The following is a 27,010-nucleotide window of genomic DNA, read 5'->3' as shown; positions in this document are numbered from 1 at the left end:
CTATAGCCTCTCGGTTGTTTTTCCCTTTGAACAGGTGTTAAATGAGTAATGACTGTAAGCCCATACAAGATAAAAGATAAATATAATTATGTCTTCTAACGATATAAAAGCTGTGTTGTATAAACAATTTATGAACAAATATTTACAATTTTACAAAGATATTTCAGCCTGAATTCCTATTGCTAATTACAGATTTTACATCACTGTTTTACAAAGATGTTTCAGCCTGAATTCCTATTGCTAATTACAGATTTTACATCACTGTTTTACAAAGATATTTCAGCCTGAATTCCTATTGCTAATTACAGATTTTACATCACTGTTTTACAAAGATATTTCAGCCTGAATTCCTATTGCTAATTACAGATTTTACATCACTGTTTTTGCTGAATGGTTCAGTGAAAATAAAATAACCCTTTTTCCTATATTTTACATTCAACTTGTCAGAAATCAGTGAAAATAAATTCTATACAAAACACCCAATAAGTCTTTTCAGCAAAAATTACAGTATGCATAATTACAAGACAATTTACAACCAAACCCAACTGATATTCTCAGTCAATGTAATCCCAACTAAAATACAGCATAGGTTTCCTGTATTAGCATTATACTAAGAGGTGGGCTTAGCTTGACTTGCCAACGTGATTAATAACCACATATAATAGTTATTTTAACAGAACAATTGCAACTTTGGGTCAAAATTATTATTATTATTGACCTAACCAAATACTAATGACAGACCTGAATCAAGATGCCATTAAAAGTCTAATCCTACACAAGGTGAGCGATGGGAACTGTAGTTAAAATATCTTCTTCAGTGGTTTGACTTGAATGGGTGACATTCCTGGGAAAAGTAAGTCTATTCCTACACAAGCTAAGCAGTGGTAGCTGTAGTTAAAATATCTTCTTGAGTGGTTTGGCTTGAATGGGGTCCATCCAATGAAATATGAAGACAAATACTCCACCAATAATGACAAATAAGCCCATAAATGCAACCAGCAAAGATCGACCAATAATAGTATTATCATAGATCTGAAATGCAATAAATAATTGTTACATTAACACGGTTAGTCTGAATCTAGCAATTTGATTGGCTGAAGCATGGTTGGGCATTAGAGCCTGTGATCCTGCCCCGAAACTAAATAAATTGCCTTGAATATCTAACTGAATCATTAGACATCTCTGGGTAAAATTCATAATGGAAACATTCCATGTCAGTTCAGTGTAGTACTGGTCCATAATGAGGACAATGTCAGTCCAGACATTATTCTATGAGTGTTTGTCAGCCTCAAACCCTGCCTCAACATTTGCACTACTGTATTTGTTTTTATCTAAGCTTTCAAATAATGTATAGGTTATTGTAGCAGGCTTTACATTAACTTACAACGAATGTATGAATCACAGAATTTTTAACTTGATTTTCCTCTGTTGCAAACTCAATAAATCATACAAATCTAGTTATCTGAATTTTCATTCTTCAAATCACTGTACAAATTTTTTCAAAATTATATTTAAATAAACTTTAGCCATTTATTTGCTTCATATATTTGTTATTGAGTAAAAACTATAATGATTGGTGTTAATAATTATTTGACACATCACAAAATATGAGGTAAGAGGCTTGGCTATAAATCTGTCATACTCACGGTGTAGTCAACTGTTTCTGAAGCCGTTGGATCTTCTATTGGGAAGAACACAAGTACAAGCGTTATAATTAAGGCACCAAGAAACACACCAACTACCGCATTCCTAAATATAGAGATAATAAAGGTGGTTTGCAGTTATGTATGGAAAGACTGAAGTTATGTATGGAGGGACTGAGATGGGGACTGGAGTTATGGATGCAATTGATGGAGAATGAGATGGGGAATGGAGTTATGGATGGAATGGATGGAGAGAATGAGATAAGGACTGGAGTTATTAATGGAGAGACTGAGATGAGGACTGGAGTTATGGATGAAATAGATGGAGAGACTGAGATGGGGAATGAAGTTATGGATGGAATGGATGGAGAGAATGAGAAGGACTGGAGTTATGAATGGAGAGACTGAGATGGGGACTGGAGTTATGGATGAAATAGATGGAGAATGAGATGGGGAATGGAGTTATGGATGGAATGGATGGAGAGAATGAGATAAGGACTGGAGTTATTAATGGAGAGACTGAGATGAGGACGGGAGTTATGAATGAAATAGATGGAGAATGAGATGGGGAATGGAGTTATGGATGGAATGGATGGAGAATGAGATGAGGACTGGAGTTATGGATGGAATGGATGGAAAGAATGAGATAAGGACTGGAGTTATGAATGGAGAGACTGAGATGAGGACTGGAGTTATGGATGGAATAGATGGAGAATGAGATGGGGAATGGAGTTATGGATGGAATGGATGGAGAATGAGATAAGGACTGGAGTTATGAATGGAGAGACTGAGATGAGGACTGGAGTTATGGATGAAATAGATGGAGAATGAGATGGGGAATGGAGTTATGGATGGAATAGATGGGGAATGAAGTTATGGATGGAATGGATGGAGAGAATGAGATAAGGACTGGAGTTATGAATGGAGAGACTGAGATGAGGACTGGAGTTATGGATGAAATAGATGGAGAATGAGATGGGGAATGGAGTTATGGATGGAATGGATGGAGAGAATGAGATAAGGACTGGAGTTATGGATGGAATAGATGGAGATGAGAACTGGAGTTATGGATGGAATAGATGGAGAATGAGATGGGGAATGAAGTTATGGATGGAATGGATGGAGAGAATGAGAAGGACTGGAGTTATGAATGGAGAGACTGAGATGGGGACTGGAGTTATGGATGAAATAGATGGAGAATGAGATGGGGAATGGAGTTATGGATGGAATGGATGGAGAGAATGAGATAAGGACTGGAGTTATTAATGGAGAGACTGAGATGAGGACGGGAGTTATGAATGAAATAGATGGAGAATGAGATGGGGAATGGAGTTATGGATGGAATGGATGGAGAATGAGATGAGGACTGGAGTTATGGATGGAATGGATGGAAAGAATGAGATAAGGACTGGAGTTATGAATGGAGAGACTGAGATGAGGACTGGAGTTATGGATGGAATAGATGGAGAATGAGATGGGGAATGGAGTTATGGATGGAATGGATGGAGAGAATGAGATAAGGACTGGAGTTATGAATGAATAGTCTGAGATGGGGACTGGAGTTATGGATGAAATAGATGGAGAATGAGATGGGGAATGGAGTTATGGATGGAATGGATGGAGAATGAGATAAGGACTGGAGTTATGAATGGAGAGACTGAGATGAGGACTGGAGTTATGGATGAAATAGATGGAGAATGAGATGGGGAATGGAGTTATGGATGGAATAGATGGGGAATGAAGTTATGGATGGAATGGATGGAGAGAATGAGATAAGGACTGGAGTTATGAATGGAGAGACTGAGATGAGGACTGGAGTTATGGATGAAATAGATGGAGAATGAGATGGGGAATGGAGTTATGGATGGAATGGATGGAGAGAATGAGATAAGGACTGGAGTTATGAATGAATAGTCTGAGATGGGGACTGGAGTTATGGATGAAATAGATGGAGAATGAGATGGGGAATGGAGTTATGGATGGAATGGATGGAGAATGAGATAAGGACTGGAGTTATGAATGGAGAGACTGAGATGAGGACTGGAGTTATGGATGAAATAGATGGAGAATGAGATGGGCAATAGAGTTATGGATGGAATGGATGGAGAGAATGAGATAAGAACTGGAGTTATGAATGGAGAGACTGAGATGGGGACTGGAGTTATGGATGAAATAGATGGAGAGAATGAGATAAGGACTGGAGTTATGAATGGAGAGACTGAGATGGGGACTGGAGTTATGGATGGAATGGATGGAGAATGAGATGGGGAATGGAGTTATGGATGGAATAGATGGAGAGAATGATATGAGAACTGGAGTTATGAATGGAGAGACTGAGATGGGGACTGGAGTTATGGATGAAATAGATGGAGAATGAGATGAGCAATAGAGTTATGGATGGAATGGATGGAGAGAATGAGATAAGGACTGGAGTTATGAATGGAGAGACTGAGATGGGGACTGGAGTTATGGATGAAATAGATGGAGAATGAGATGGGGAATGGAGTTATGGATGGAATGGATGGAGAATGAGATAAGGACTGGAGTTATGAATGGAGAGACTGAGATGAGGACTGGAGTTATGGATGAAATAGATGGAGAATGAGATGGGGAATGGAGTTATGGATGGAATAGATGGGGAATGAAGTTATGGATGGAATGGATGGAGAGAATGAGATAAGGACTGGAGTTATGAATGGAGAGACTGAGATGAGGACTGGAGTTATGGATGAAATAGATGGAGAATGAGATGGGGAATGGAGTTATGGATGGAATGGATGGAGAATGAGATGAGGACTGGAGTTATGGATGGAATAGATGGAGAATGAGATGGGGAATGAAGTTATGGATGGAATGGATGGAAAGAATGAGATAAGGACTGGAGTTATGAATGGAGAGACTGAGATGAGGTCTGGAGTTATGGATGGAATAGATGGAGAATGAGATGGGGACTGGAGTTATGGATGAAATAGATGGAGAATGAGATGAAGAATGAAGTTATGGATGGAATGGATGGAGAGAATGAGATGAGAACTGGCGTTATGAATGGAGAGACTGAGATGAGAACTGGAGTTATGAATGGAATGGATGGAGAATGAGATGGGGAATGGAGTTATGGATGGAATGGATGGAGAATGAGATGAGGGCTGGAGTTATGGATGGAATAGATGGAGAATGAGATGGGGAATGAAGTTATGGATGGAGAGAATGAGATACGGACTGGAGTTATGAATGGAGAGACTGAGATGAGGACTGGAGTTATGAATGGAATGGATGGAGAATGAGATAAGGACTGGAGTTATGGATGGAATAGATGGAGAATGAGATGAGGACTGGAGTTATGGATGGAGTAGATGGAGAATGAGATGGGCAATAGAGTTATGGATGGAATGGATGGAGAATGAAATGGGCAATAGAGTTATGGATGGAATGGATGGAGAGAATGAGATAAGGACTGGAGTTATGGATGGAGAGACTGAGATGGGAACTGGAGTTATGGATGGAATGGATGGAGAATGAGCTGGGCAATAGAGTTATGGATGGAATGGATGGAGAGAATGATGAGGACTGGAGTTATGGATGGAGAGACTGAGATGGGAACTGGAGTTATGGATGAAATAGATGGAGAATGAGATGGGGAATGGAGTTATGAATGGAGAGACTGAGACGGGGACTGGAGCTATGGATGGAATGGATGGAGAATGAGATGGGCAATAGAGTTATGGATGGAATGGATGGAGAGAATGAGATAAGGACTGGAGTTATGAATGGAATGGATGGAGAATGAGATGGGCAATAGAGTTATGGATGGAATGGATGGAGAGAATGAGATAAGGACTGGAGTTATGAATGGAGAGACTGAGATGAGAACTGGAGTTATGGATGAAATAGATGGAGAATGAGATGGGGAATGGAGTTATGGATGGAATGGATGGAGAGAATGAGATAAGGACTGGAGTTATGAATGGAGAGACTGAGATGGGGACTGGAGTTATGGATGAAATAGATGGAGACTGAGATGGGGAATGGAGTTATGGATGGAATGGACAGAGAGAATGAGATAAGGACTGGAGTTATGAATGGAGAGACTGAGATGGGGACTGGAGTTATGGATGGAATAGATGGAGAATGAGATGGGGAACGGAGTTATGGGTGGAATGGATGGAGAGAATGAGATAAGGACTGGAGTTATGGATGGAATGGATGGAGATGGAGATGGGAACTGGAGTTATGGATGGAATAGATGGGGAATGAAGTTATGGATGGAATGGATGGAGAGAATGAGATAAGGACTGGAGTTATGAATGGAGAGACTGATGGGGACTGGAGTTATGGATGAAATAGATGGAGAATGAGATGGGGAATGGAGTTATGGATGGAATGGATGGAGAGAATGAGATAAGGACTGGAGTTATGAATGGAAAGACTGAGATGAGGACTGGAGTTATGGATGGAATAGATGGAGACTGAGATGGGAATGGAGTTATGAATGGAGAGACTGAGATGAGGACTGGAGTTGTGGATGGAATAGATGGAGAATGAGATGGGCAATAGAGTTATGGGTGGAGATGGATGGAGAGAATGAGATAAGGACTGGAGTTATGAATGGAGAGAATGAGATGGGGACTGGAGTTATGGATGGAATGGATGGAGAATGAGATGGGGACTGGAGTTATGGATGAAATAGATGGAGAGAATGAGATGGGGAATGGAGTTATGGATGGAATGGATGGAGAGAATGAGATAAGGACTGGAGTTATGAATGGAGAGACTGAGATGAGGACTGGAGTTATGAATGGAGAGACTGAGATGGGGACTGGAGTTATGGATGGAATGGATGGAGAGAATGAGATGGGGAATGGAGTTATGGATGGAATGGATGGAGAGAATGAGATAAGGACTGGAGTTATGAATGGAGAGACTGAGATGAGGACTGGAGTTATGAATGGAGAGACTGAGATGGGGACTGGAGTTATGGGTGGAATGGATGGAGAGAATGAGATGGGGAATGGAGTTATGGATGGAATGGATGGAGAGAATGAGATAAGGACTGGAGTTATGAATGGAGAGACTGAGATGGGGACTGGAGTTATGGATGGAATGGATGGAGAATGAGATGGGGAATGGAGTTATGGATGGAATGGATGGAGAGAATGAGATAAGGACTGGAGTTATGAATGGAGAGTCTGAGATGGGGAATGGAGTTATGGATGGAATGGATAGAGAGAATGAGATAAGGACTGGAGTTATGAATGGAGAGACTGAGATGGGGACTGGAGTTACGGATGGAATGGATGGAGAGAATGAGATGGGGACTGGAGTTATGAATGGAGAGACTGAGATGGAAACTGGAGTTATGGATGGAATGGATGGAGAGAATGAGATGGGGAATGGAGTTATGGATGGAATGGATGGAGAGAATGAGATAAGGACTGGAGTTATGAATGGAGAGACTGAGATGGGGACTGGAGTTATGGATGGAATGGATGGAGAGAATGAGATAAGGACTGGAGTTATGAATGGAGAGACTGAGATGAGGACTGGAGTTATGAATGGAGAGACTGAGATGAGGACTGGAGTTATGGATGAAATAGATGGAGAATGAGATGGGCAATAGAGTTATGGATGGAATGGATGGAGAGAATGAGATAAGAACTGGAGTTATGAATGGAGAGACTGAGATGGGGACTGGAGTTATGGATGAAATAGATGGAGAATGAGATGGGCAATAGAGTTATGAGTGGAATGGATGGAGAGAATGAGATAAGGACTGGAGTTATGAATGGAGAGACTGAGATGGGGACTGGAGTTATGGATGGAATGGATGGAGAATGAGATGGGGAATGGAGTTATGGATGGAATAGATGGAGAGAATGAGATGAGAACTGGAGTTATGAATGGAGAGACTGAGATGGGGACTGGAGTTATGGATGAAATAGATGGAGAATGAGATGAGCAATAGAGTTATGGATGGAATGGATGGAGAGAATGAGATAAGGACTGGAGTTATGAATGGAGAGACTGAGATGGGGACTGGAGTTATGGATGGAATGGATGGAGAGAATGAGATAAGGACTGGAGTTATGAATGGAGAGACTGAGATGAGGACTGGAGTTATGGATGAAATAGATGGAGAATGAGATGGGGAATGGAGTTATGGATGGAATGGATGGAGAGAATGAGATAAGGACTGGAGTTATGAATGAATAGTCTGAGATGGGGACTGGAGTTATGGATGAAATAGATGGAGAATGAGATGGGGAATGGAGTTATGGATGGAATGGATGGAGAATGAGATAAGGACTGGAGTTATGAATGGAGAGACTGAGATGAGGACTGGAGTTATGGATGAAATAGATGGAGAATGAGATGGGGAATGGAGTTATGGATGGAATAGATGGGGAATGAAGTTATGGATGGAATGGATGGAGAGAATGAGATAAGGACTGGAGTTATGAATGGAGAGACTGAGATGAGGACTGGAGTTATGGATGAAATAGATGGAGAATGAGATGGGGAATGGAGTTATGGATGGAATGGATGGAGAATGAGATGAGGACTGGAGTTATGGATGGAATAGATGGAGAATGAGATGGGGAATGAAGTTATGGATGGAATGGATGGAAAGAATGAGATAAGGACTGGAGTTATGAATGGAGAGACTGAGATGAGGACTGGAGTTATGGATGGAATAGATGGAGAATGAGATGGGGAATGGAGTTATGGATGGAATGGATGGAGAGAATGAGATAAGGACTGGAGTTATGAATGAAGAGTCTGAGATGGGGACTGGAGTTATGGATGAAATAGATGGAGAATGAGATGAAGAATGAAGTTATGGATGGAATGGATGGAGAGAATGAGATGAGAACTGGCGTTATGAATGGAGAGACTGAGATGAGAACTGGAGTTATGAATGGAATGGATGGAGAATGAGATGGGGAATGGAGTTATGGATGGAATGGATGGAGAATGAGATGAGGACTGGAGTTATGGATGGAATAGATGGAGAATGAGATGGGGAATGAAGTTATGGATGGAGAGAATGAGATACGGACTGGAGTTATGAATGGAGAGACTGAGATGAGGACTGGAGTTATGGATGGAATGGATGGAGAATGAGAAGGACTGGAGTTATGGATGGAATAGATGGAGAATGAGATGAGGACTGGAGTTATGGATGGAATAGATGGAGAATGAGATGGGCAATAGAGTTATGGATGGAATGGATGGAGAGAATGAGATAAGGACTGGAGTTATGAATGGAATGGATGGAGAATGAGATGGGCAATAGAGTTATGGATGGAATGGATGGAGAGAATGAGATAAGGACTGGAGTTATGGATGGAGAGACTGAGATGGGAACTGGAGTTATGGATGGAATGGATGGAGAATGAGCTGGGCAATAGAGTTATGGATGGAATGGATGGAGAGAATGAGATGAGGACTGGAGTTATGGATGGAGAGACTGAGATGGGAACTGGAGTTATGGATGAAATAGATGGAGAATGAGATGGGGAATGGAGTTATGAATGGAGAGACTGAGACGGGGACTGGAGCTATGGATGGAATGGATGGAGAATGAGATGGGCAATAGAGTTATGGATGGAATGGATGGAGAGAATGAGATAAGGACTGGAGTTATGAATGGAATGGATGGAGAATGAGATGGGCAATAGAGTTATGGATGGAATGGATGGAGAGAATGAGATAAGGACTGGAGTTATGAATGGAGAGACTGAGATGAGAACTGGAGTTATGGATGAAATAGATGGAGAATGAGATGGGGAATGGAGTTATGGATGGAATGGATGGAGAGAATGAGATAAGGACTGGAGTTATGAATGGAGAGACTGAGATGGGGACTGGAGTTATGGATGAAATAGATGGAGACTGAGATGGGGAATGGAGTTATGGATGGAATGGACGGAGAGAATGAGATAAGGACTGGAGTTATGAATGGAGAGACTGAGATGGGGACTGGAGTTATGGATGGAATAGATGGAGAATGAGATGGGGAATGGAGTTATGGGTGGAATGGATGGAGAGAATGAGATAAGGACTGGAGTTATGGATGGAATGGATGGAGATGGAGATGGGAACTGGAGTTATGGATGGAATAGATGGGGAATGAAGTTATGGATGGAATGGATGGAGAGAATGAGATAAGGACTGGAGTTATGAATGGAATAGATGGAGAATGAGATGAGGACTGGAGTTATGGATGGAGTAGATGGAGAATGAGATGGGCAATAGAGTTATGGATGAAATAGATGGAGAATGAGATGGGGAATGGAGTTATGGATGGAATGGATGGAGAGAATGAGATAATGACTGGAGTTATGAATGGAGAGACTGAGATGAGGACTGGAGTTATGGATGGAATAGATGGAGACTGAGATGGGGAATGGAGTTATGAATGGAGAGACTGAGATGAGGACTGGAGTTGTGGATGGAATAGATGGAGAATGAGATGGGCAATAGAGTTATGGGTGGAGATGGATGGAGAGAATGAGATAAGGACTGGAGTTATGAATGGAGAGAATGAGATGGGGACTGGAGTTATGGATGGAATGGATGGAGAATGAGATGGGGACTGGAGTTATGGATGAAATAGATGGAGAGAATGAGATGGGGAATGGAGTTATGGATGGAATGGATGGAGAGAATGAGATAAGGACTGGAGTTATGAATGGAGAGACTGAGATGAGGACTGGAGTTATGAATGGAGAGACTGAGATGGGACTGGAGTTATGGATGGAATGGATGGAGAGAATGAGATGGGGAATGGAGTTATGGATGGAATGGATGGAGAGAATGAGATAAGGACTGGAGTTATGAATGGAGAGACTGAGATGAGGACTGGAGTTATGAATGGAGAGACTGAGATGGGGACTGGAGTTATGGGTGGAATGGATGGAGAGAATGAGATGGGGAATGGAGTTATGGATGGAATGGATGGAGAGAATGAGATAAGGACTGGAGTTATGAATGGAGAGACTGAGATGGGGACTGGAGTTATGGATGGAATGGATGGAGAATGAGATGGGGAATGGAGTTATGGATGGAATGGATGGAGAGAATGAGATAAGGACTGGAGTTATGAATGGAGAGTCTGAGATGGGGAATGGAGTTATGGATGGAATGGATAGAGAGAATGAGATAAGGACTGGAGTTATGAATGGAGAGACTGAGATGGGGACTGGAGTTATGGATGGAATGGATGGAGAGAATGAGATGGGGACTGGAGTTATGAATGGAGAGACTGAGATGGAAACTGGAGTTATGGATGGAATGGATGGAGAGAATGAGATGGGGAATGGAGTTATGGATGGAATGGATGGAGAGAATGAGATAAGGACTGGAGTTATGAATGGAGAGACTGAGATGGGGACTGGAGTTATGGATGGAATGGATGGAGAGAATGAGATAAGGACTGGAGTTATGAATGGAGAGACTGAGATGTTGACTGGAGTTATGAATGGAGAGACTGAGATGAGGACTGGAGTTATGGATGAAATAGATGGAGAATGAGATGGGCAATAGAGTTATGGATGGAATGGATGGAGAGAATGAGATAAGAACTGGAGTTATGAATGGAGAGACTGAGATGGGGACTGGAGTTATGGATGAAATAGATGGAGACTGAGATGGGGAATGGAGTTATGGGTGGAATGGATGGAGAGAATGAGATGAGAACTGGAGTTATGAATGGAATGGATGGAGAATGAGATGGGGAATGGAGTTATGGGTGGAATGGATGGAGAGAATGAGATAAGGACTGGAGTTATGGAGAGACTGAGATGAGGACTGGAGTTATGGATGGAATAGATGGGGAATGAAATTATGGATGGAATGGATGGAGAGAATGAGATGAGAACTGGAGTTATGAATGGAGAGACTGAGATGAGAACTGGAGTTATGGATGGAATGGATGGAGAATGAGATGGGGAATGGAGTTATGGATGGAATGGATGGAGAATGAGATGAGGACTGGAGTTATGGATGGAATAGATGGAGAATGAGATGGGGAATGAAGTTATGGATGGAATGGATGGAGAGAATGAGATACGGACTGGAGTTATGAATGGAGAGACTGAGATGAGGACTGGAGTTATGGATGAAATAGATGGAGAATGAGATGGGCAATAGAGTTATGGATGGAATGGATGGAGAGAATGAGATAAGGACTGGAGTTATGAATGGAGAGACTGAGATGAGGACTGGAGTTATGGATGAAATAGATGGAGAATGAGATGGGCAATAGAGTTATGGATGGAATGGATGGAGAGAATGAGATAAGGACTGGAGTTATGAATGGAGAGACTGAGATGGGAACTGGAGTTATGGATGAAATAGATGGAGAATGAGATGGGCAATAGTTATGGATGGAATGGATGGAGAGAATGAGATAAGGACTGGAGTTATGAATGGAGAGACTGAGATGGGAACTGGAGTTATGGATGAAATAGATGGAGAATGAGATGGGCAATAGAGTTATGGATGGAATGGATGGAGAGAATGAGATGAGAACTGGAGTTATGAATGGAGAGACTGAGATGGGGACTGGAATTATGGATGGAATGGATGGAGAGAATGAGATAAGGACTGGAGTTATGAATGGAGAGACTGAGATGGGGACTGGAGTTATGGATGAAATAGATGGAGAGACTGAGATGGGGACTGGAGTTATGGATGGAATAGATGGAGAATGAGATGGGGAATGGAGTTATGGAAGAAGATATATGGGGTGCTAGAAATGCTAATAATACTAAATAAAATCTATGAAAATGTTGTTCATTAAATTTGAAAGATTAGTTGACAATGGCACAGGCAGATCTTTCAAATATGGGACCAAGTTTTACCAGCGTCAACTTTAATATTATCTCATATTCTACACAAACATGACGTTGTTACAATAAACTGACAATACAAGACTGTTATATACATGCCCTCTTATTATTGGATGAAATCTTTGCCATTTGACAACAGACTGGTAGTGACAACTAAAGCCACATAACTCTACTATTACTTAAGCAAGCAATGTTTATTGTTTGAGGCTAGGTCACTAAAATATTTAGCTCACCAGATGTGCAGTTATTACATTTCGTTTGAGATCTCATTTCTCAACCTGACTATAGAAATCAGTAATGTGTGGAACATGCTTGTTATTAGTTTACGTATGCAATGGCTAACTCACTAATTATACATCCATGATACACCCCCAGTATCTAACACCATGTTACTATCATCTAGTTTGGCACTGCTTCATTTAGGTTAGGTTTGTAAAGACGGAAATAGTACTACTGATATTATCAGCTGAATGGTATCTACAGGTTATTTTCCATTGGTCGATGACATTGACATATGAAAGGAATGTGCAGTTGAAATTAAACATAATCTTACATGCTTGAAACGAGGAATTATCATGCTACAAGTCTCGTGCAATCAAGTAACTTACCACATAAACTCAACAGTCAAAAATATGAATTCATTCAATCTTAAACAATGAATATGCAAAATGAAATAAGTGAAAATTAAAATGTTAATAACATGAATAAATAGAAAAAAGAAATGGAACAAGCAAAAGTAATGAAAATGAACTGAAACTACTGTTTAGAACAATGTATGAGAAAAAAGATCATAGTGGCAGCAAAGTGTATGAGCTGCCGTAATAACTTGTAAGCTGCTATTTTTACAATTTATTTTTACTTTGAATTTATTGTCACAGACAGCTACTGATTGATTGTTTATTCAGTATACTAGTAACTTCCACCAGTATCAAGAATCGCCACGCCCACCCCCAAGAACCGTCATACATCAGCTAGTAGGTACACTTAATTGGCAATATTAATATTAGCCACACAAACACATAACATGCCCTTGTCTTTCACTGCTGTGTGCAATATTGTACATTGTCCCTACTGTACATGGAGGTCTTTGGGAGGTGTGGATACTTGAAAGTTGAATGTAGGAAATAAGTACTTTCCATTGTACCCCACTCCTAATTCCAAATCTAGGACACCTCAAGTTATCCAGTGGCCGCACACACAATTATGTTATGGTGATGGATGTAGGTGAGGTTTTACAATGGAAAGTCTTTTCAGGAGATGTTGCGATGGTGTATTTTTAGCCCCCCCCCCCCCCAGGCCTTGTCCTTACCAAAATGGCTACCCTGAACAAGGTAACGCAAGTGATTAAGGGAAAAATAATACTATATAAAATATATCAAAAATGGTATAGATTGGGAGTAATAATTAGTTCTTCAGGGTCTTGATTTGGGTGTCACCCTCTTTAGAAGGTAAGGTCTGTCCTTCAAGAGTATCCCATCCCACTTTTTTTATTTTAATAAACTCACCTTAACCCTCCTTGTGTCCTTGAAAAAATAAGACATAATAAAAATGTCAGCGCCCATAGAAAAGCAAGCACAAATATGCCAACCCCAACGCCCAATACTGTTGCCATGGTGTTCGATAACTCGAAGTCGACACGTTTAAACCAGTCCTGGTTGGAAGAATTCAGCAAAGTAAACTGTACAACTTCTGTTGATGCGTTTAACAACACACAAGGGTCACATCAGAGATGAATATTTTGGTAAAATAAGTCGCATACAGATTCCACGAAAAATAAACAAAATGAAAGGCTGTCACTGTCGGCGTTCAATCGATCATTCCTCCATTTTGAACTGGTTGACACTGGTGTAAGTTCACATCGGTATTTTTTTCCTCAGTTGTAGTGAAGGAAAAAAATTGTTTTGATTCTTTGTGATCTTCTGCCGTCCAAAGTGGTTTGATTAGTGTTTCACAATGATTACTAGTATCATCAACACACGACACGTACAATTTGTTTGGAGTCTGCTGCTTCTGGAATTTGACCTCAGACATGCGCATATCTAAGTGACCTTTCCTAGTTTCGTTCTCCTAAACGGCGTACTGATTGGATGCGTTCGATTGCTGACCTTATCAGCAACCAATCATAAAACCTTTTATAGAAATTCTTTTCAATTGAAACAATCAGCTGCGAGTGAAGTTACAAACGATGCTTTTTGTTGTGTGATTATTCTACAGTGCAGCAGTAAGAATTCAACGGTAAATTAATATTTTAAACGTTTACTGGGTTATTAGAGGCTGGTATCAGGGGATATTACATGGAATATTGTTCAATATCGGTGAATTTATGGAGTAAACTCGTCACTAGACCGCAATCTAGCGTGTGTTCCTATTTAGTACTTTAAATTTGTCCAAAGTTCCATTCCTGTCAGTGTTTGTTTCGAACACTACTGATTTTGTAGGGATTCTGAGTTAAACGGAGTCCCTAAAATCAAGTGTAATTTCAATTTATGTTAATTTCATTTTACAGAATTACAAGATCTTTATATCAATCTCTGTATTGCGTCAATGACTGAATTATCGAAACTTGTTGAGTCGCTGCTCGTCACAGCAAATCTTTGTGCGCCAGTAGCGCGTCATTTCAACTTAGAGGGCACGCTGATTCTTGGACCAAAAATCAGCCTAAAAATGATAGTGTAAGACCACAGGGGCTTGACGATCTATTCGTCTCAATGTGTGGACTTCTATCGGGCCGTGCGACTATGTCCCGGTACAGGACCTTGCCCTTGCTCAAAATAATAGAAATTATGAAATTAAAACAGTTTAGTAATGTAAAGCAAGCATATGTTATTAAATTTAATCATCACGCTCCGAAACCACAAAAATCACTAATACTTGTTTCCGGCCGATCAGCTTGCACTATATATAAGACAAAGGAGGAAACAAAATATGCACACATTTTTCTAGCTGCCAAAAATCATACCTCAAAATACAAAATACCTTGTCCAAACCAGTTACGAGTGCTTATAAGACATTGAACTATCGCAAAATGTTGTCCGATTACCTATAAATCATATATTTTTCCAGATTTTACGCATTTATGACGAAATTTGACAATTTCTATTCTCTGTGATACCATCCTTCAAGTTATGTCAATCTGCGCATGTGTTCGCGCCCTCAAACGCCATGACTGCATTTCCTTTCTTTGCTGCCAGAGTTTGAAATTCTCAACTATGCATAACCATTTATACACAATTCTATATTGTCTTACCTGTCTTTCTCGATTTAGTTGAAATATCAAACAATATGCTTCAGATTTATCTCGAATGATTATGCATAGTTGAGAGCGCGTTTCATTATGCATAGTTGTCTTATCAGCTGCAAATTAATAAATATTGTATTCACTGACATTTATTTTGTATTTACATTTGCAATGAGTTCCACAGTATCTTTTTTCAGCAGGACTCCAGAAGGAGTACCTACACTTTATGCAATTTTTTTTAAATTATGCTAATTTATTCATGACATAGCAGTTTCTGTGCTCATGAATATTCATTAACTTGTGGATCAATACATTCTAAAAGGGGCGATATATTATTTTTGGGGGAAGAGTTAGAAAGGGGGACTAGCAATCCTTAGGGGGTCAATACAAAAGAAGGAACCCATTTGGATAGCAGCAATGATCCTCGTCTCTGTTGTTGCACGTGACCTGCAGCTGTCAACTGTGTTCGTACTTCGACTGGCTTCCATGTGAGGTAGTTTCTTGTGTTCTGTTTTTCTGACTTGAGTTCTTGATATACAGAAGTTGCTGTTAATGTTTGTTTTCTCTTTCATATCTTGTCTTGTAGGAGTGTCCTGTCCGCGATTCAAACTTGCAATCTTTGAGTTCCCAGCGCACTGTCTTGTCCACTGTACCACGAGTGTCTTCACACAAATGATAGGATTTAAGTCCTACTCATAGGATCAATGTTTTCACTAGCATTCAAAAATCGTACTTGATTCGGACCAGCAATCTCTCACATTGCCTACATTGTACATATCCACTGAATCATATGGGTAGTCATGCAAATGAATGATTTGTTTTCATATTTAGCTTTATTGCAAATTAGTGTTTGCGAAAAAAGACTAGCAGGCATGGGAATTGAACCCGGGTCCTCCTGATCACTGTGTAGACAACTGAACCACAAGACCACAATTGATTGACTGGATGAGTTTGCATTTGATAAGACTATATAGTGTGTATATATATATATAAAAATACAACATATTTCTATTATTGAGTTACTATTGTCCAAAAAATTGCCAATTTTGTGTTTTTACTTGTGTAAACTATATGCATGCCATAACCCGTTAGTGTACATCTTGCCAATTGGGTGTTTGCCATTTGCGTTGCCCATACCTGACCCGACCCTAACCCTAATGCCAAGACACGTTACTGTTAATAATTCCGTTGCCCATACCTGACCCGACCCTAAACCTAATGCCAAGACACGTTCCTGTTTATATTTGCTCAATAATGATACTCTGTTGTGCACTGTCTGCGGGTAAGTTGCATTGATGTCAACTGATTAAACAAGTCGCGTTTAAGTAATATCCACTATTAACAAGTGGTTAAATTGTGACAATAAATGTGTGGACAAATATTTGTGATTAATTTTGGTGTAGACAACTCGTTTAATTATTTTACACCATTACAAGTTGTTAAATTGAGAGAATAAATTTCTCAACAAATATTTAATACTTATTTTGGTGTAGACAGCTCTCGTTTGATTAATTCCCACAATTACAAGTTGTTAAATTGAGAGAATAAGTGTGCGGACAAATATTTTAGACTTATTTTGGTGTAGACAGCTCTCGTTTGATTAATTCCCACAATTACAAGTTGTTAAATTGAGAGAATGAATGTGCAGACAAATATTTAATACTTAGTTAGGTGTAAACAACTCACGTTTGATTAATTCCCACAATTACAAGTTGTTAAATTGAGAGAATGAATGTGCAGACAAATATTTAATACTTAGTTAGGTGTAAACAACTCACGTTTGATTATTTTACACCATTACAAGTTGTTAAATTGAGAGAATAAATGTATGGACTAATATTTGAGTCTTATTTTGGTGTAGACAACTCTCATTTAATAATTTTACACCATTACAAGTTGTTAAATTGAGAGAATAAATGTATGGACAAGCATTTGAAACTTATTTTGGTGTAGACAACTCTCATTTGATTAATTCCAACAATTACAAGTTCTTAAATTGACAGAATGAATGTATGGACAAATATTGACCATAATATTTGTGAGTAAATACCTGTTGTTTAATTAATTTCCACCTCTACAAGGTTGTTAAATTGAGAGAGTAAATGTGTCGACAAATATTTGATACTTATTTAGGTGTAAGAACTTGTGTTTGACCAACTTCCACCATTGCAAGTTGTTAAAATAATGAAATAAATATACTGGTATCATTGGATATTTGATTTAATTGTGAAACTTTCTAACAAAATGTTAACTGCTGGCTTCGAACCCTCAATCAACAATTCCGCAGACACAGTATAAATTTCACAACACCACAGAAGATATTCGTCTGTTGCCTGAATTGTTTTCGTAATATAGGGAACGCCATCGACACGTTAACAAAACTTGACTTGGGTCTTGTTTATCTCTTGTGACTGGAATCTGTTGAACAAATTGCTCGTCGTCCAGTTTAAGTTATTTTATTATTTATTCATTCAGTTTTGTATGGTGGAGTTTTGTGAGGTTTATTATTTTTTCGCGTTTACAGTTTGAGAGATTTCAGTTTATTTGATTTACGTTTTTACGGTAGCTCTGAGCGGGACTCGAACCAACTGTCTTTTCAAGCTAATTTTGTTTTATTTTGATGGCACGCTTGTGTACCACGCCACGACGTTGGTCGTTAAGTGGTGTTCATTTTTCTAACTACTCCAGTGTTCTGATGAGTTGAACGGAAAAGCCAAAACGATTGCTCGTTTCTGATTGCTTCAGTTCTGGTGAGTGTGTATCTAGTGTGATTCGAACTCACGTCGTTTGTATTGGGCGTTTTTTTTATTTCCCATGTTGGCTACGCCGTGATATGCAACCACTTCCCCGTTTTATTGTGATTTTGAGAGTGTTTAATGATGTCTTCCTTGCCCGTCACGCCATGACCCAGTTTCAACCACACGGCCATTTTGCAACAAGTGCGTGACCCTCGGCGTCACACGACTGACTATATGATCGTTCTGTTCAACTGTTAAGCTAGGATTTATTACCGTTATTATCATTATATTGTCACATGATTTGTTTTACCTTATGTGCAATGTCTTAAGTATCTTTATTGTAATTTGTATATACCAATTCGTATATACCAAGGAAACGACCCCGTGCCCTTTTTACCTTGCCCGTACCATCAAAGATGGAAGGGAAAGGTATATTAAGGGAAAAATTTTGTTCGGCGTTGTCGTTGTTGTTGTTGTCGTCGTCGTCATCGTCGTCGTCGTCGTTAATAATTGTTATTGTGTGCATAATAACTTTACTATTTCACCTTACTCATCAGTATAAAGTCTTCCCTGAGTTTGAACAACAGATGTCCTGTATGAAAATATCATGCAAAAATTGAGAAAATCTGATAAAATATTTTGACTGTTTCTACTTGACTGGATCACTGGTGATACACATCAAAGGTCACTGATGTCAGTGGAAATATGCATTGTTGTATGTGTTCAATGAAGCAAATGATTTATCTTGTAATTTATCTCAGAATCCCATACTGGGTGTCAAAACCAACTCATGGAGAGATTGCACAGTCTGATACACATTTGCAAACCTACCAATAAAATCTTTACAGAAAACAAGATGTCAAAAAATCAATATAAGCAATCCTATGAACTGGGTGCCAAACTTTGATCATGATCTGAAGCTAATAGAAAATCTGTTTAGTTCAAAGTTATCAAATCAAAAACAATACATAAAAAATACATAAAAAGCAAAACATTTCATCCAAATTTTAAAAAGAAAATTGTTCTAAAATATATGTATTCTGTATTTGACAAACAGTTCATTCGACAAATGAAAACTCACAGGAATATGTTTCAGCTATTAGAACAGAATGATAGAGTTTTTATAATATAGGTTTAAAAACGCACTTCAAAGATTGCAGTGTTTGAAGATGTAGATTCTCAGGAGGCAACAGTACTGTTGACTTCTCCCTCCACTGGACACCAACTAACTATTTAAGTTGATTTGCTTACAAAGCAGAGCTTGCAACATGATAGCTATTCATAAAGGGTGATTTTTTTTTACTTTTCATATAATATACAGTAGTCACACAATGAGGCAGTTCATATTTGTCTCAGTGAATCATTCATTTTTGACAGACACCTGTACAAAATACTTGGACAAAAGCCAGCTAAGATTTTCTGTTATCTTGCATGTTTTATGAATCTATTCACGTCTAAATGCAGCCCTTTGTGCAGTAAAACATTACCCCCTATTGTGGACGCACTGTAAATTTAGTACCCCCTATTGCAGACATATATTGAGAACATCCTACTCCTATTGCGAGCATTCTCTGCCGTTTTTTTTTTCACTCAAGTGGGGTGTGATCAACTCAAACAAGCTATGGCTACAGTAGGGTGATGTATGGGAGTGGTTGTTGCAAGAGAGGGCCTACAGCGGGTGCAGCAGCCCTGTGAGTTCATTCCTGGGGGCCTATTGCAGATACTAGCATTTTAAAGGGGGCCTATTTTCCTCCCGCGCGGGCCCGCTTTAGAAGGTGAAAAACACCCCCTTTCCTCGCTAAATTTGGAACGCACATGGGGTAGTAACGGCATATAGAGTGATCCCCCTGGGCGATATGATTTTACACATCGCAGATGTAGACATATTGCATAGAAATGAACACCAAATACATCTATCCCACCCAGCAATTGAATCATCAATCTTCATGAGTGACTTAAATGTTATTTCCATCTATTTGCTTCTATTCCCACTATCCTAAAACACTCAAGTGAATGTTGTAAAATTCGCGAGTGTGCGTATTTTTGTACAGTGGCGTAAACATTGCTACAATCAAAGATGGCTGAACAGAAAGTCAATTCTGGGCTAGTACCATTGTCAAATTCTGGGGAGTACAGGACTATTTATGTGGGAGACGTTAGAATGAGAAACTATTAAAATTGTTCAATTTGCATATTAAAATGTTTTATTGGAACAGAGCATGTTCTATATTCACCAAAAAACAAAGTTGTTACGTTTCTAGACACACAACAGACTCGAAACAATAGAAACCGTCCGATCCTAGTGACCTGCAATCTTGAAAATCGAGTCTTAGCGCTGTTGAGGCCAAAAACGGCCAATTTTCGCCCAATCTTCTATGAATTTTTCATAATATAGCTAATTCAGTCCAGCGGTTAGATAAAGCATTTATTAGAGACTCCAAGGGAACCAAAATTTAGGATGTGAATCGCTCTGGTGACGAAAAATCTGCAAAAATAGCCAAGGGGGTGAGGGACTGCATTTCAAAAACATATTTTATATATAGGATATATAACAATAGTCTGTTATTTACATCTCTGTTACATTTCAGAACAACAAAATGGCTGAATGTCAAGAAGTTGAAGACGAATGTAAAATACCGGAAGTTATGGAATATGAAGCACTGTTCCCGTTGGAGACGCGCTATGATGAAAACATTAATGAAGAATATAGAGAAACAATCGCTATCGCAGAGGTCAGAAACACTCCTCCAATTGTGTTTCCATGGAAAACCAAAAAAGCAAAGAAAAGGGGAAATAAACGACAAGGAGGCAATAATCCAAGTGAGCAGCAACCCAAACAAGCTAAGATAGAATCAAATAGCGATGAGAAAGTAAGCGAAGCTAAGACTGTGCCTAAACAAAAGGGTGCTGAAGACAGGAAATTAATGGCTCAGAAAATGCGAGAGAAAAGACTGTTACAGAGTCAGGCAAAGAAAAAAGAACAAGAAGACGAGAAATTAAGACTTGCTGCAGCAATTGCAAATCGGAAAAAACAAATGACTTCATGATTGATTGTGAACGATTATTTGAATGTGGAAGACTGTCTGAAAGGGAATAGTTCTGTGGTATGTTCAAGAATTTCACGAATAAACAATTGAAATGCAATTGTTCTCTCATTTTTCGTAATTTGCACTTTTTATTATTTGTTTTGTTTTTCCAACAGTAAGCTGAACTATTTTGTGGTTAGTGATAAAATTTGACAATTTACTGTAAACTGTTAATTTTCATGAATTTGTGAAAATCATAACATTTTGTGGTGTGAACATTTCACCAGTGTTTTAAGAATGGGGGGAGGGGGAGGGGGGGGACAAGTGACTGTCACAAAATTGTATTCTCATAAATTTTAGCAATAATAATTAATCTACTTGTGTAAGCAAACAAATTTTTATCTTTGTCTTCCCTGCTGTTTGTATAATGTTTCTCAATTTGTTTCACTGCCAATTATGTCATCTTCATAGTCATTGTTGTAGTTTTTATATTTTCTCCCAATCTATCAGTTATATCACATGCTATATTAAGTCAGGTGACAAATTAGTATTACATAATTACTGTCAATATTTGAATGTGAATTTTGGTGTAAACAATTATATTAAAATTATTGTCAAGTTTGTGTAACTGAACATATTATAGAAGAGAAAATGTAAATATAATACAGTTTATAGATGAAGATCTGCATTTCTTTTTTAGTAAAGAAGCCCTGCTTTCATCATGTATAACTTTATTACTCCCATGATGCATCTCTCAATATAGAGTGCGCTTGCCTCGCATCCTTGGGTGCCACAGAGTGTCTCAAGCTTGCCCTGTTTTAGTTTGATCGCTACGTGACATCATCACGGGGCCGTTTTTACCACCCCCGCAGTGCTAAAAGATTGGAGAAAAGATTGGAGAAAAGATAGCAAACAACAAAATTTAAAGGTAAAAGGATGTTAAAGCAACAGATCAATACAATTACTTGACAGTACTTCCATGGATTACGTTTACATACAGGACATCCTCAGGAAACCCTTTTGTTGCTATAGTTTCCTACAGACATGTAACTTGAGGCATCCTGAGTCAGTGAAGCCGACGCACTCCAGGTGAATGTAACTTGAGGCATCCTGAGTCAGTGAAACCGACGCACTCCAGGTGAATGTAACTTGAGGCATCCTGAGTCAGTGAAACCGACGCACTCCAGGTGAATGTAACTTGAGGCATCCTGAGTCAGTGAAGCCGACGCACTCCAGGTGAATGTAACTTGAGGCATCCTGAGTCAGTGAAGCCGACACACTCCAGGTGAATGTAACTTGAGGCATCCTGAGTCAGTGAAGCTGACGCACTCCAGGTGAATCACATGGTGACATTCATAACTAGTAATGAGCAGTTGCACCATGGGATATCAGCCAGTCTCTTGTCTTATTTATCAGTTGCCAGAATAAAGAGATGAATTTGCAGAATAAGTGTGGAATGTGTTATATTTAACAGTTTATTGACTAACAAAACTTTCAAAATCTACTGGTACCAACAAATGAATAAAAATAAATAAAAAAGTATTTGAATTTATTTTTAGCTAAAGATTTTTTTTGTAAATATTTTTTTCCAGACATTAGTGTCATTGTTGTCGTTTTTATATGTGCAAATTGCAAGTGCTAACATATAGTGCATTTCGCCCCACGGAACCCTTATTTAACTTTTATTTAGATCAGTTAAATAGCAGTGAATATTGGTGGGGCAATGTCAGTGACTTTTGCATAATTTTGTCTTTATGAATGCCATAAAATCCTGAAAATTTCTCGCAGTGAAAAATATACTGATCTAACTAGATATAACTAGATATAACTAGATATATACCTAGATATAACTAGATACACCCTGGTATAAAAAAATATACTGATATAACTAGATATATACCTAGATATAACTAGATATATACCTAGATATAACTAGATACACCCTGGTATAAAAAAATATACTGATATAACTAGATACACCCTGGTATAAAAAAATATACTCTGGTGTATCATGCAAGAAACCAATCACGGGAGATGTATCATGCATAAGTCTAATCAATATTGCTTAAAAATACTTCTGTAAACCCTACATTCATTTCACATTTCTATAATTATGAACACTGACATTGCGTGAATATTTTTCATTTTTAGATTTACACTGTTCAAGGTACAAAGAGTGATCTAGATATTAGAAACTCTGGTGATTGGATAAAAAGTTGGATTGAAAGGCAACATTATTTTACAAAAACAATCTACCTCCAAATAAATGAAGGATAGTTTACTCATTACAGTTCTACCTCTCAGATTCTAATTGTCAACCACTCGTTTGTTTATCTCCATAAAAATCTGATTTCCTACATAAGTATAAATCTGGTTCCTGTGAAAATAAAATATGAAAAATACTCAAATATTTGTACAGCATTATCTACAATAATGTCTGAATCGTTTTATTTGCCGTTAATCAGTTTTTCATGTATCGTATCTCCATTGCTTTCTGGTAGATTATTATGTTGCATCTTGTTATTATTCAAATTTGCAAGAACCTGACCCAACAACTCTGGTAAATACAAATGTCAAACCTGTAATAGTGACTACCTCTATATAAAATAAAAACAGCACCAATCTTTCAGCAATATTTTTTGCAGATTCACCTTTGTTTAGAGAAAAAAATAAAAATAGCATTCTGTTTACAAAACAATTTTCCTGAAGTCAAACTTCTATGATTTTGATCAACACAAATCAACCTATTTTTGTCTGATAGTCCCAATTTTCATAAATACGTATTTAATTTGTATTTGTTCTTTTTATATTAATCATGTTCATTTTTTTAATGTGTTAGTAATTGCGAAAATGGTGATAGTTAATAAAATATACACAATAAAGAAAAAAGTAACTGGACCATAAGGGCATAATATTTTTCAGTTTAACTTACTGCTTGTACACCCAAAATATGGCAAATAATTAGAAATGTTCCATGATGCTGGTTGCCATGTCAATCAAGCCTATATTGTGACGTCCTCTATTGTTTTAATTCTGGACACTGTCACACGCTGAAATTGTCTTCTAAACCTGATTTAAATTCAATCAAAACTTTTTAGTAGACATGAAAGACGATTGTTTTTCAACTGTAAAACGGAAAATATTAAAACAAAATAAAAATGTATGAATGAGTAGAAATCAGATACACTTACCTAACACTATGGTTCCTTCAGTAAGACAGCTTGCAGCCAAACAGTAACAAATCTTCTCAGTAAAATTAATGGAAAGTCCAACAATATATTCATATTTTTTTCAAAAAAAATAACGCGTTGCTTGAAAACAGGAGAGGTCAAAAGTTGATTTTAACATAGGCTCTAATGGATAAGATGTGAGTTTCCCTCAAACGCCCTCTAGAGTTAGATTTTCTATCCCACAATTATTTGCAGAATCCAATATTTCTTTCCTATAGATTTGGAATTTTAAAGGAATGTACTGCAATCAAGACTTTGTTTTACAAAAAGAAATAATTTAAGTTGTTTTAGCTTGATCGCGAAAACTAACGTGACCGCGTAAAACAAAAAAGAAGTCTTAGTCCCGACTTTGCCAGTCTAGCATTTTGTGTGTGATACAAGTACATTGTATTATTATACAAGTATTACCATGCACAGCGCCCCCTGGCCACAGTGACTGATATTGACATAGAGGAAATGTTAATTTTCTGTTTACACTCGAGAAGTCAATATTAATTATACTTACAATTTTATCATTAGAGACCCTGGGTAGATTTTTATTATTGTTATTATTAAATGTATGTGGATTTTTACATAAATATGTTTTGTGTTTTTGTAATTTTTCATATAGGATTTCCATTTTTCAAAATATTATCTTTGTAGATTCGTTTTTTTTTTTTAAATCTACTGGTGAACCCCTCCGACAATATCCACCATGCATCATCATACAAATTGTAAAAACATATTTGTTTTGATTTTTATTCACATTGACACTTTACAATATAACACGGTTGTGATTTCAATTTTGGACTAAAACATCTTTTTATTCTGAGCAATAGATCAGCGTAAATTCAAGCATAGAATCCTGTCGTAAACGTGAGCAAAACATTTTCTAAACCGGTAAATATTTCGTCTATCCGCCTCAAGTCTATTTCAAAATGTGGATACATTTTGCTAACCGTCTAACGACCAGGATTTCCGAAAAACTGGCTTACAATTATGTTCACCGTGCACGCCACCCCAATCATGACATTGCTCTTTTCAACATTAGTCACAAAAAGCACAGTGGAATTGTGATAATCTCTTATAACATATGGCACTCCCATGTTTTGTTCACCGACAATGGTAACGTAATTCTCACTGAATCGTTGACCTTGAAAAAGCTACTTGAATTCATTTTCAAACGATATGGCAGTGCAGTTAAAAAAATAGTTGTCCGAGAGCTCATCAAGGTACTCATACCACAGTTACTTTTTCGAAGTGGTCAGTCTCAACTCAGCCCCTCCACAGGCTGTGGTCCAAGGACAAACAGTTACATTACACTTTGACCAGTATATCACCATAGAGCTAAAAATGAAGAAAGACTGATTCAGCTCGGTTGCTATGCACACGCATATAATTTACATTTATGTTTCCAATATTGTGAAGGAAATTTATATATTTTAACTTAAATTTAAGCGTGATTTTCATTGTTTTACATGTGTCATCGTAGTGTCAATGAGTTCAGCTTACAATTTGTATCACCTGAAATAATCACGTAGTGTTTTTGATGGGAGAACAATCAGGTTGCCATACCCCTCCCACATGCCAATTATAACCACAATTGATGGCCTTTGTTTTACTATTAGATTGTCGATTTTAAGAGTGTGCGCTAATTTATGATGGGCCCACCCATCGTTGAAAAATTACTTCGGTGGACGATGTATCTCGTAAATTCATACGGATCGTCGCCGGATGCGGGAAATGCAGCTCCCTGTACCATTGAACATTTAAATTTACGTTCCACATACATCATTACGGACGTTTGGATGTTAAGAAAAAAAAAAGCTTGTAGAATTGCGTGACTAAATCATCGTGTTTCCAATTTATATTTTTGCACGCTGACCGTTTCCTATTATTCCAATTATTTTTATCGCTGTTTAGTCCGGCCTACAATTTTTGCTTGCCATTTGTTCTTCTTTTCTCTATGATGAGACAATAAACTGATGACGTAAGCGACACATTGTTGACCTCTGAGGTCATTCCATTTTCAAAAGTCACAGGTAAAGTTGGTTTTGCGCCGAGGGACAGATTGCGTGGCGTGGGGGTATAAGGTTACTCATTTTGAAAATGTGTGTTTTTTCTCTGGGTCATTTGATGTGTTGGAGGCGTGAGAAGAAAGCAAAGACGTTACTTGTTAACGACAATGGTGATTGATTGTCCCTGGTTTGATGTTGCTTCCACACTTCATCAATCGAGTGGTCCAGAATCCCACCCACTTATGAATAATTCATGATATTATGGTACATTATTCAAAGTAATCA

The 27,010-nt window shown here is 38.3% G+C and overlaps 2 protein-coding genes across 2 annotated transcripts; one reads left to right on the top strand and one right to left on the bottom strand.

Moving 5' to 3' along the window:
• Positions 1-762: 762 nt before the first annotated feature.
• Positions 763-14,501, bottom strand: LOC144352416 (transmembrane protein 218-like). The gene is made up of 3 exons (XM_085499055.1): positions 14,002-14,501; positions 1,647-1,749; positions 763-1,032 (listed from the first exon to the last, which is right to left on the bottom strand). The coding sequence occupies exons 1-3, from the start codon at positions 14,106-14,108 to the stop codon at positions 895-897; spliced, it is 348 nt and encodes a 115-aa protein (XP_085355181.1). The 5' UTR covers positions 14,109-14,501; the 3' UTR covers positions 763-894.
• Positions 14,502-14,645: 144 nt separating this feature from the next.
• On the top strand, positions 14,646-21,893 carry LOC102810232 (uncharacterized). The gene is made up of 2 exons (XM_006812985.3): positions 14,646-14,731; positions 21,061-21,893. Exon 2 carries the CDS (start codon positions 21,070-21,072, stop codon positions 21,517-21,519), a length of 450 nt encoding a protein of 149 aa, XP_006813048.1. The 5' UTR covers positions 14,646-14,731; positions 21,061-21,069; the 3' UTR covers positions 21,520-21,893.
• The last annotated feature ends 5,117 nt before the right edge of the window (positions 21,894-27,010 follow it).

Source organism: Saccoglossus kowalevskii, chromosome 5 (genome assembly GCF_978046115.1).
Source record: "Saccoglossus kowalevskii chromosome 5, keSacKowa6.1, whole genome shotgun sequence".
NCBI classification, from domain to species: domain Eukaryota; kingdom Metazoa; phylum Hemichordata; class Enteropneusta; family Harrimaniidae; genus Saccoglossus; species Saccoglossus kowalevskii.
The sequence above is the reverse complement of the archived record's forward strand: the minus strand, read 5'-3'. Positions and strand labels throughout refer to the sequence as shown.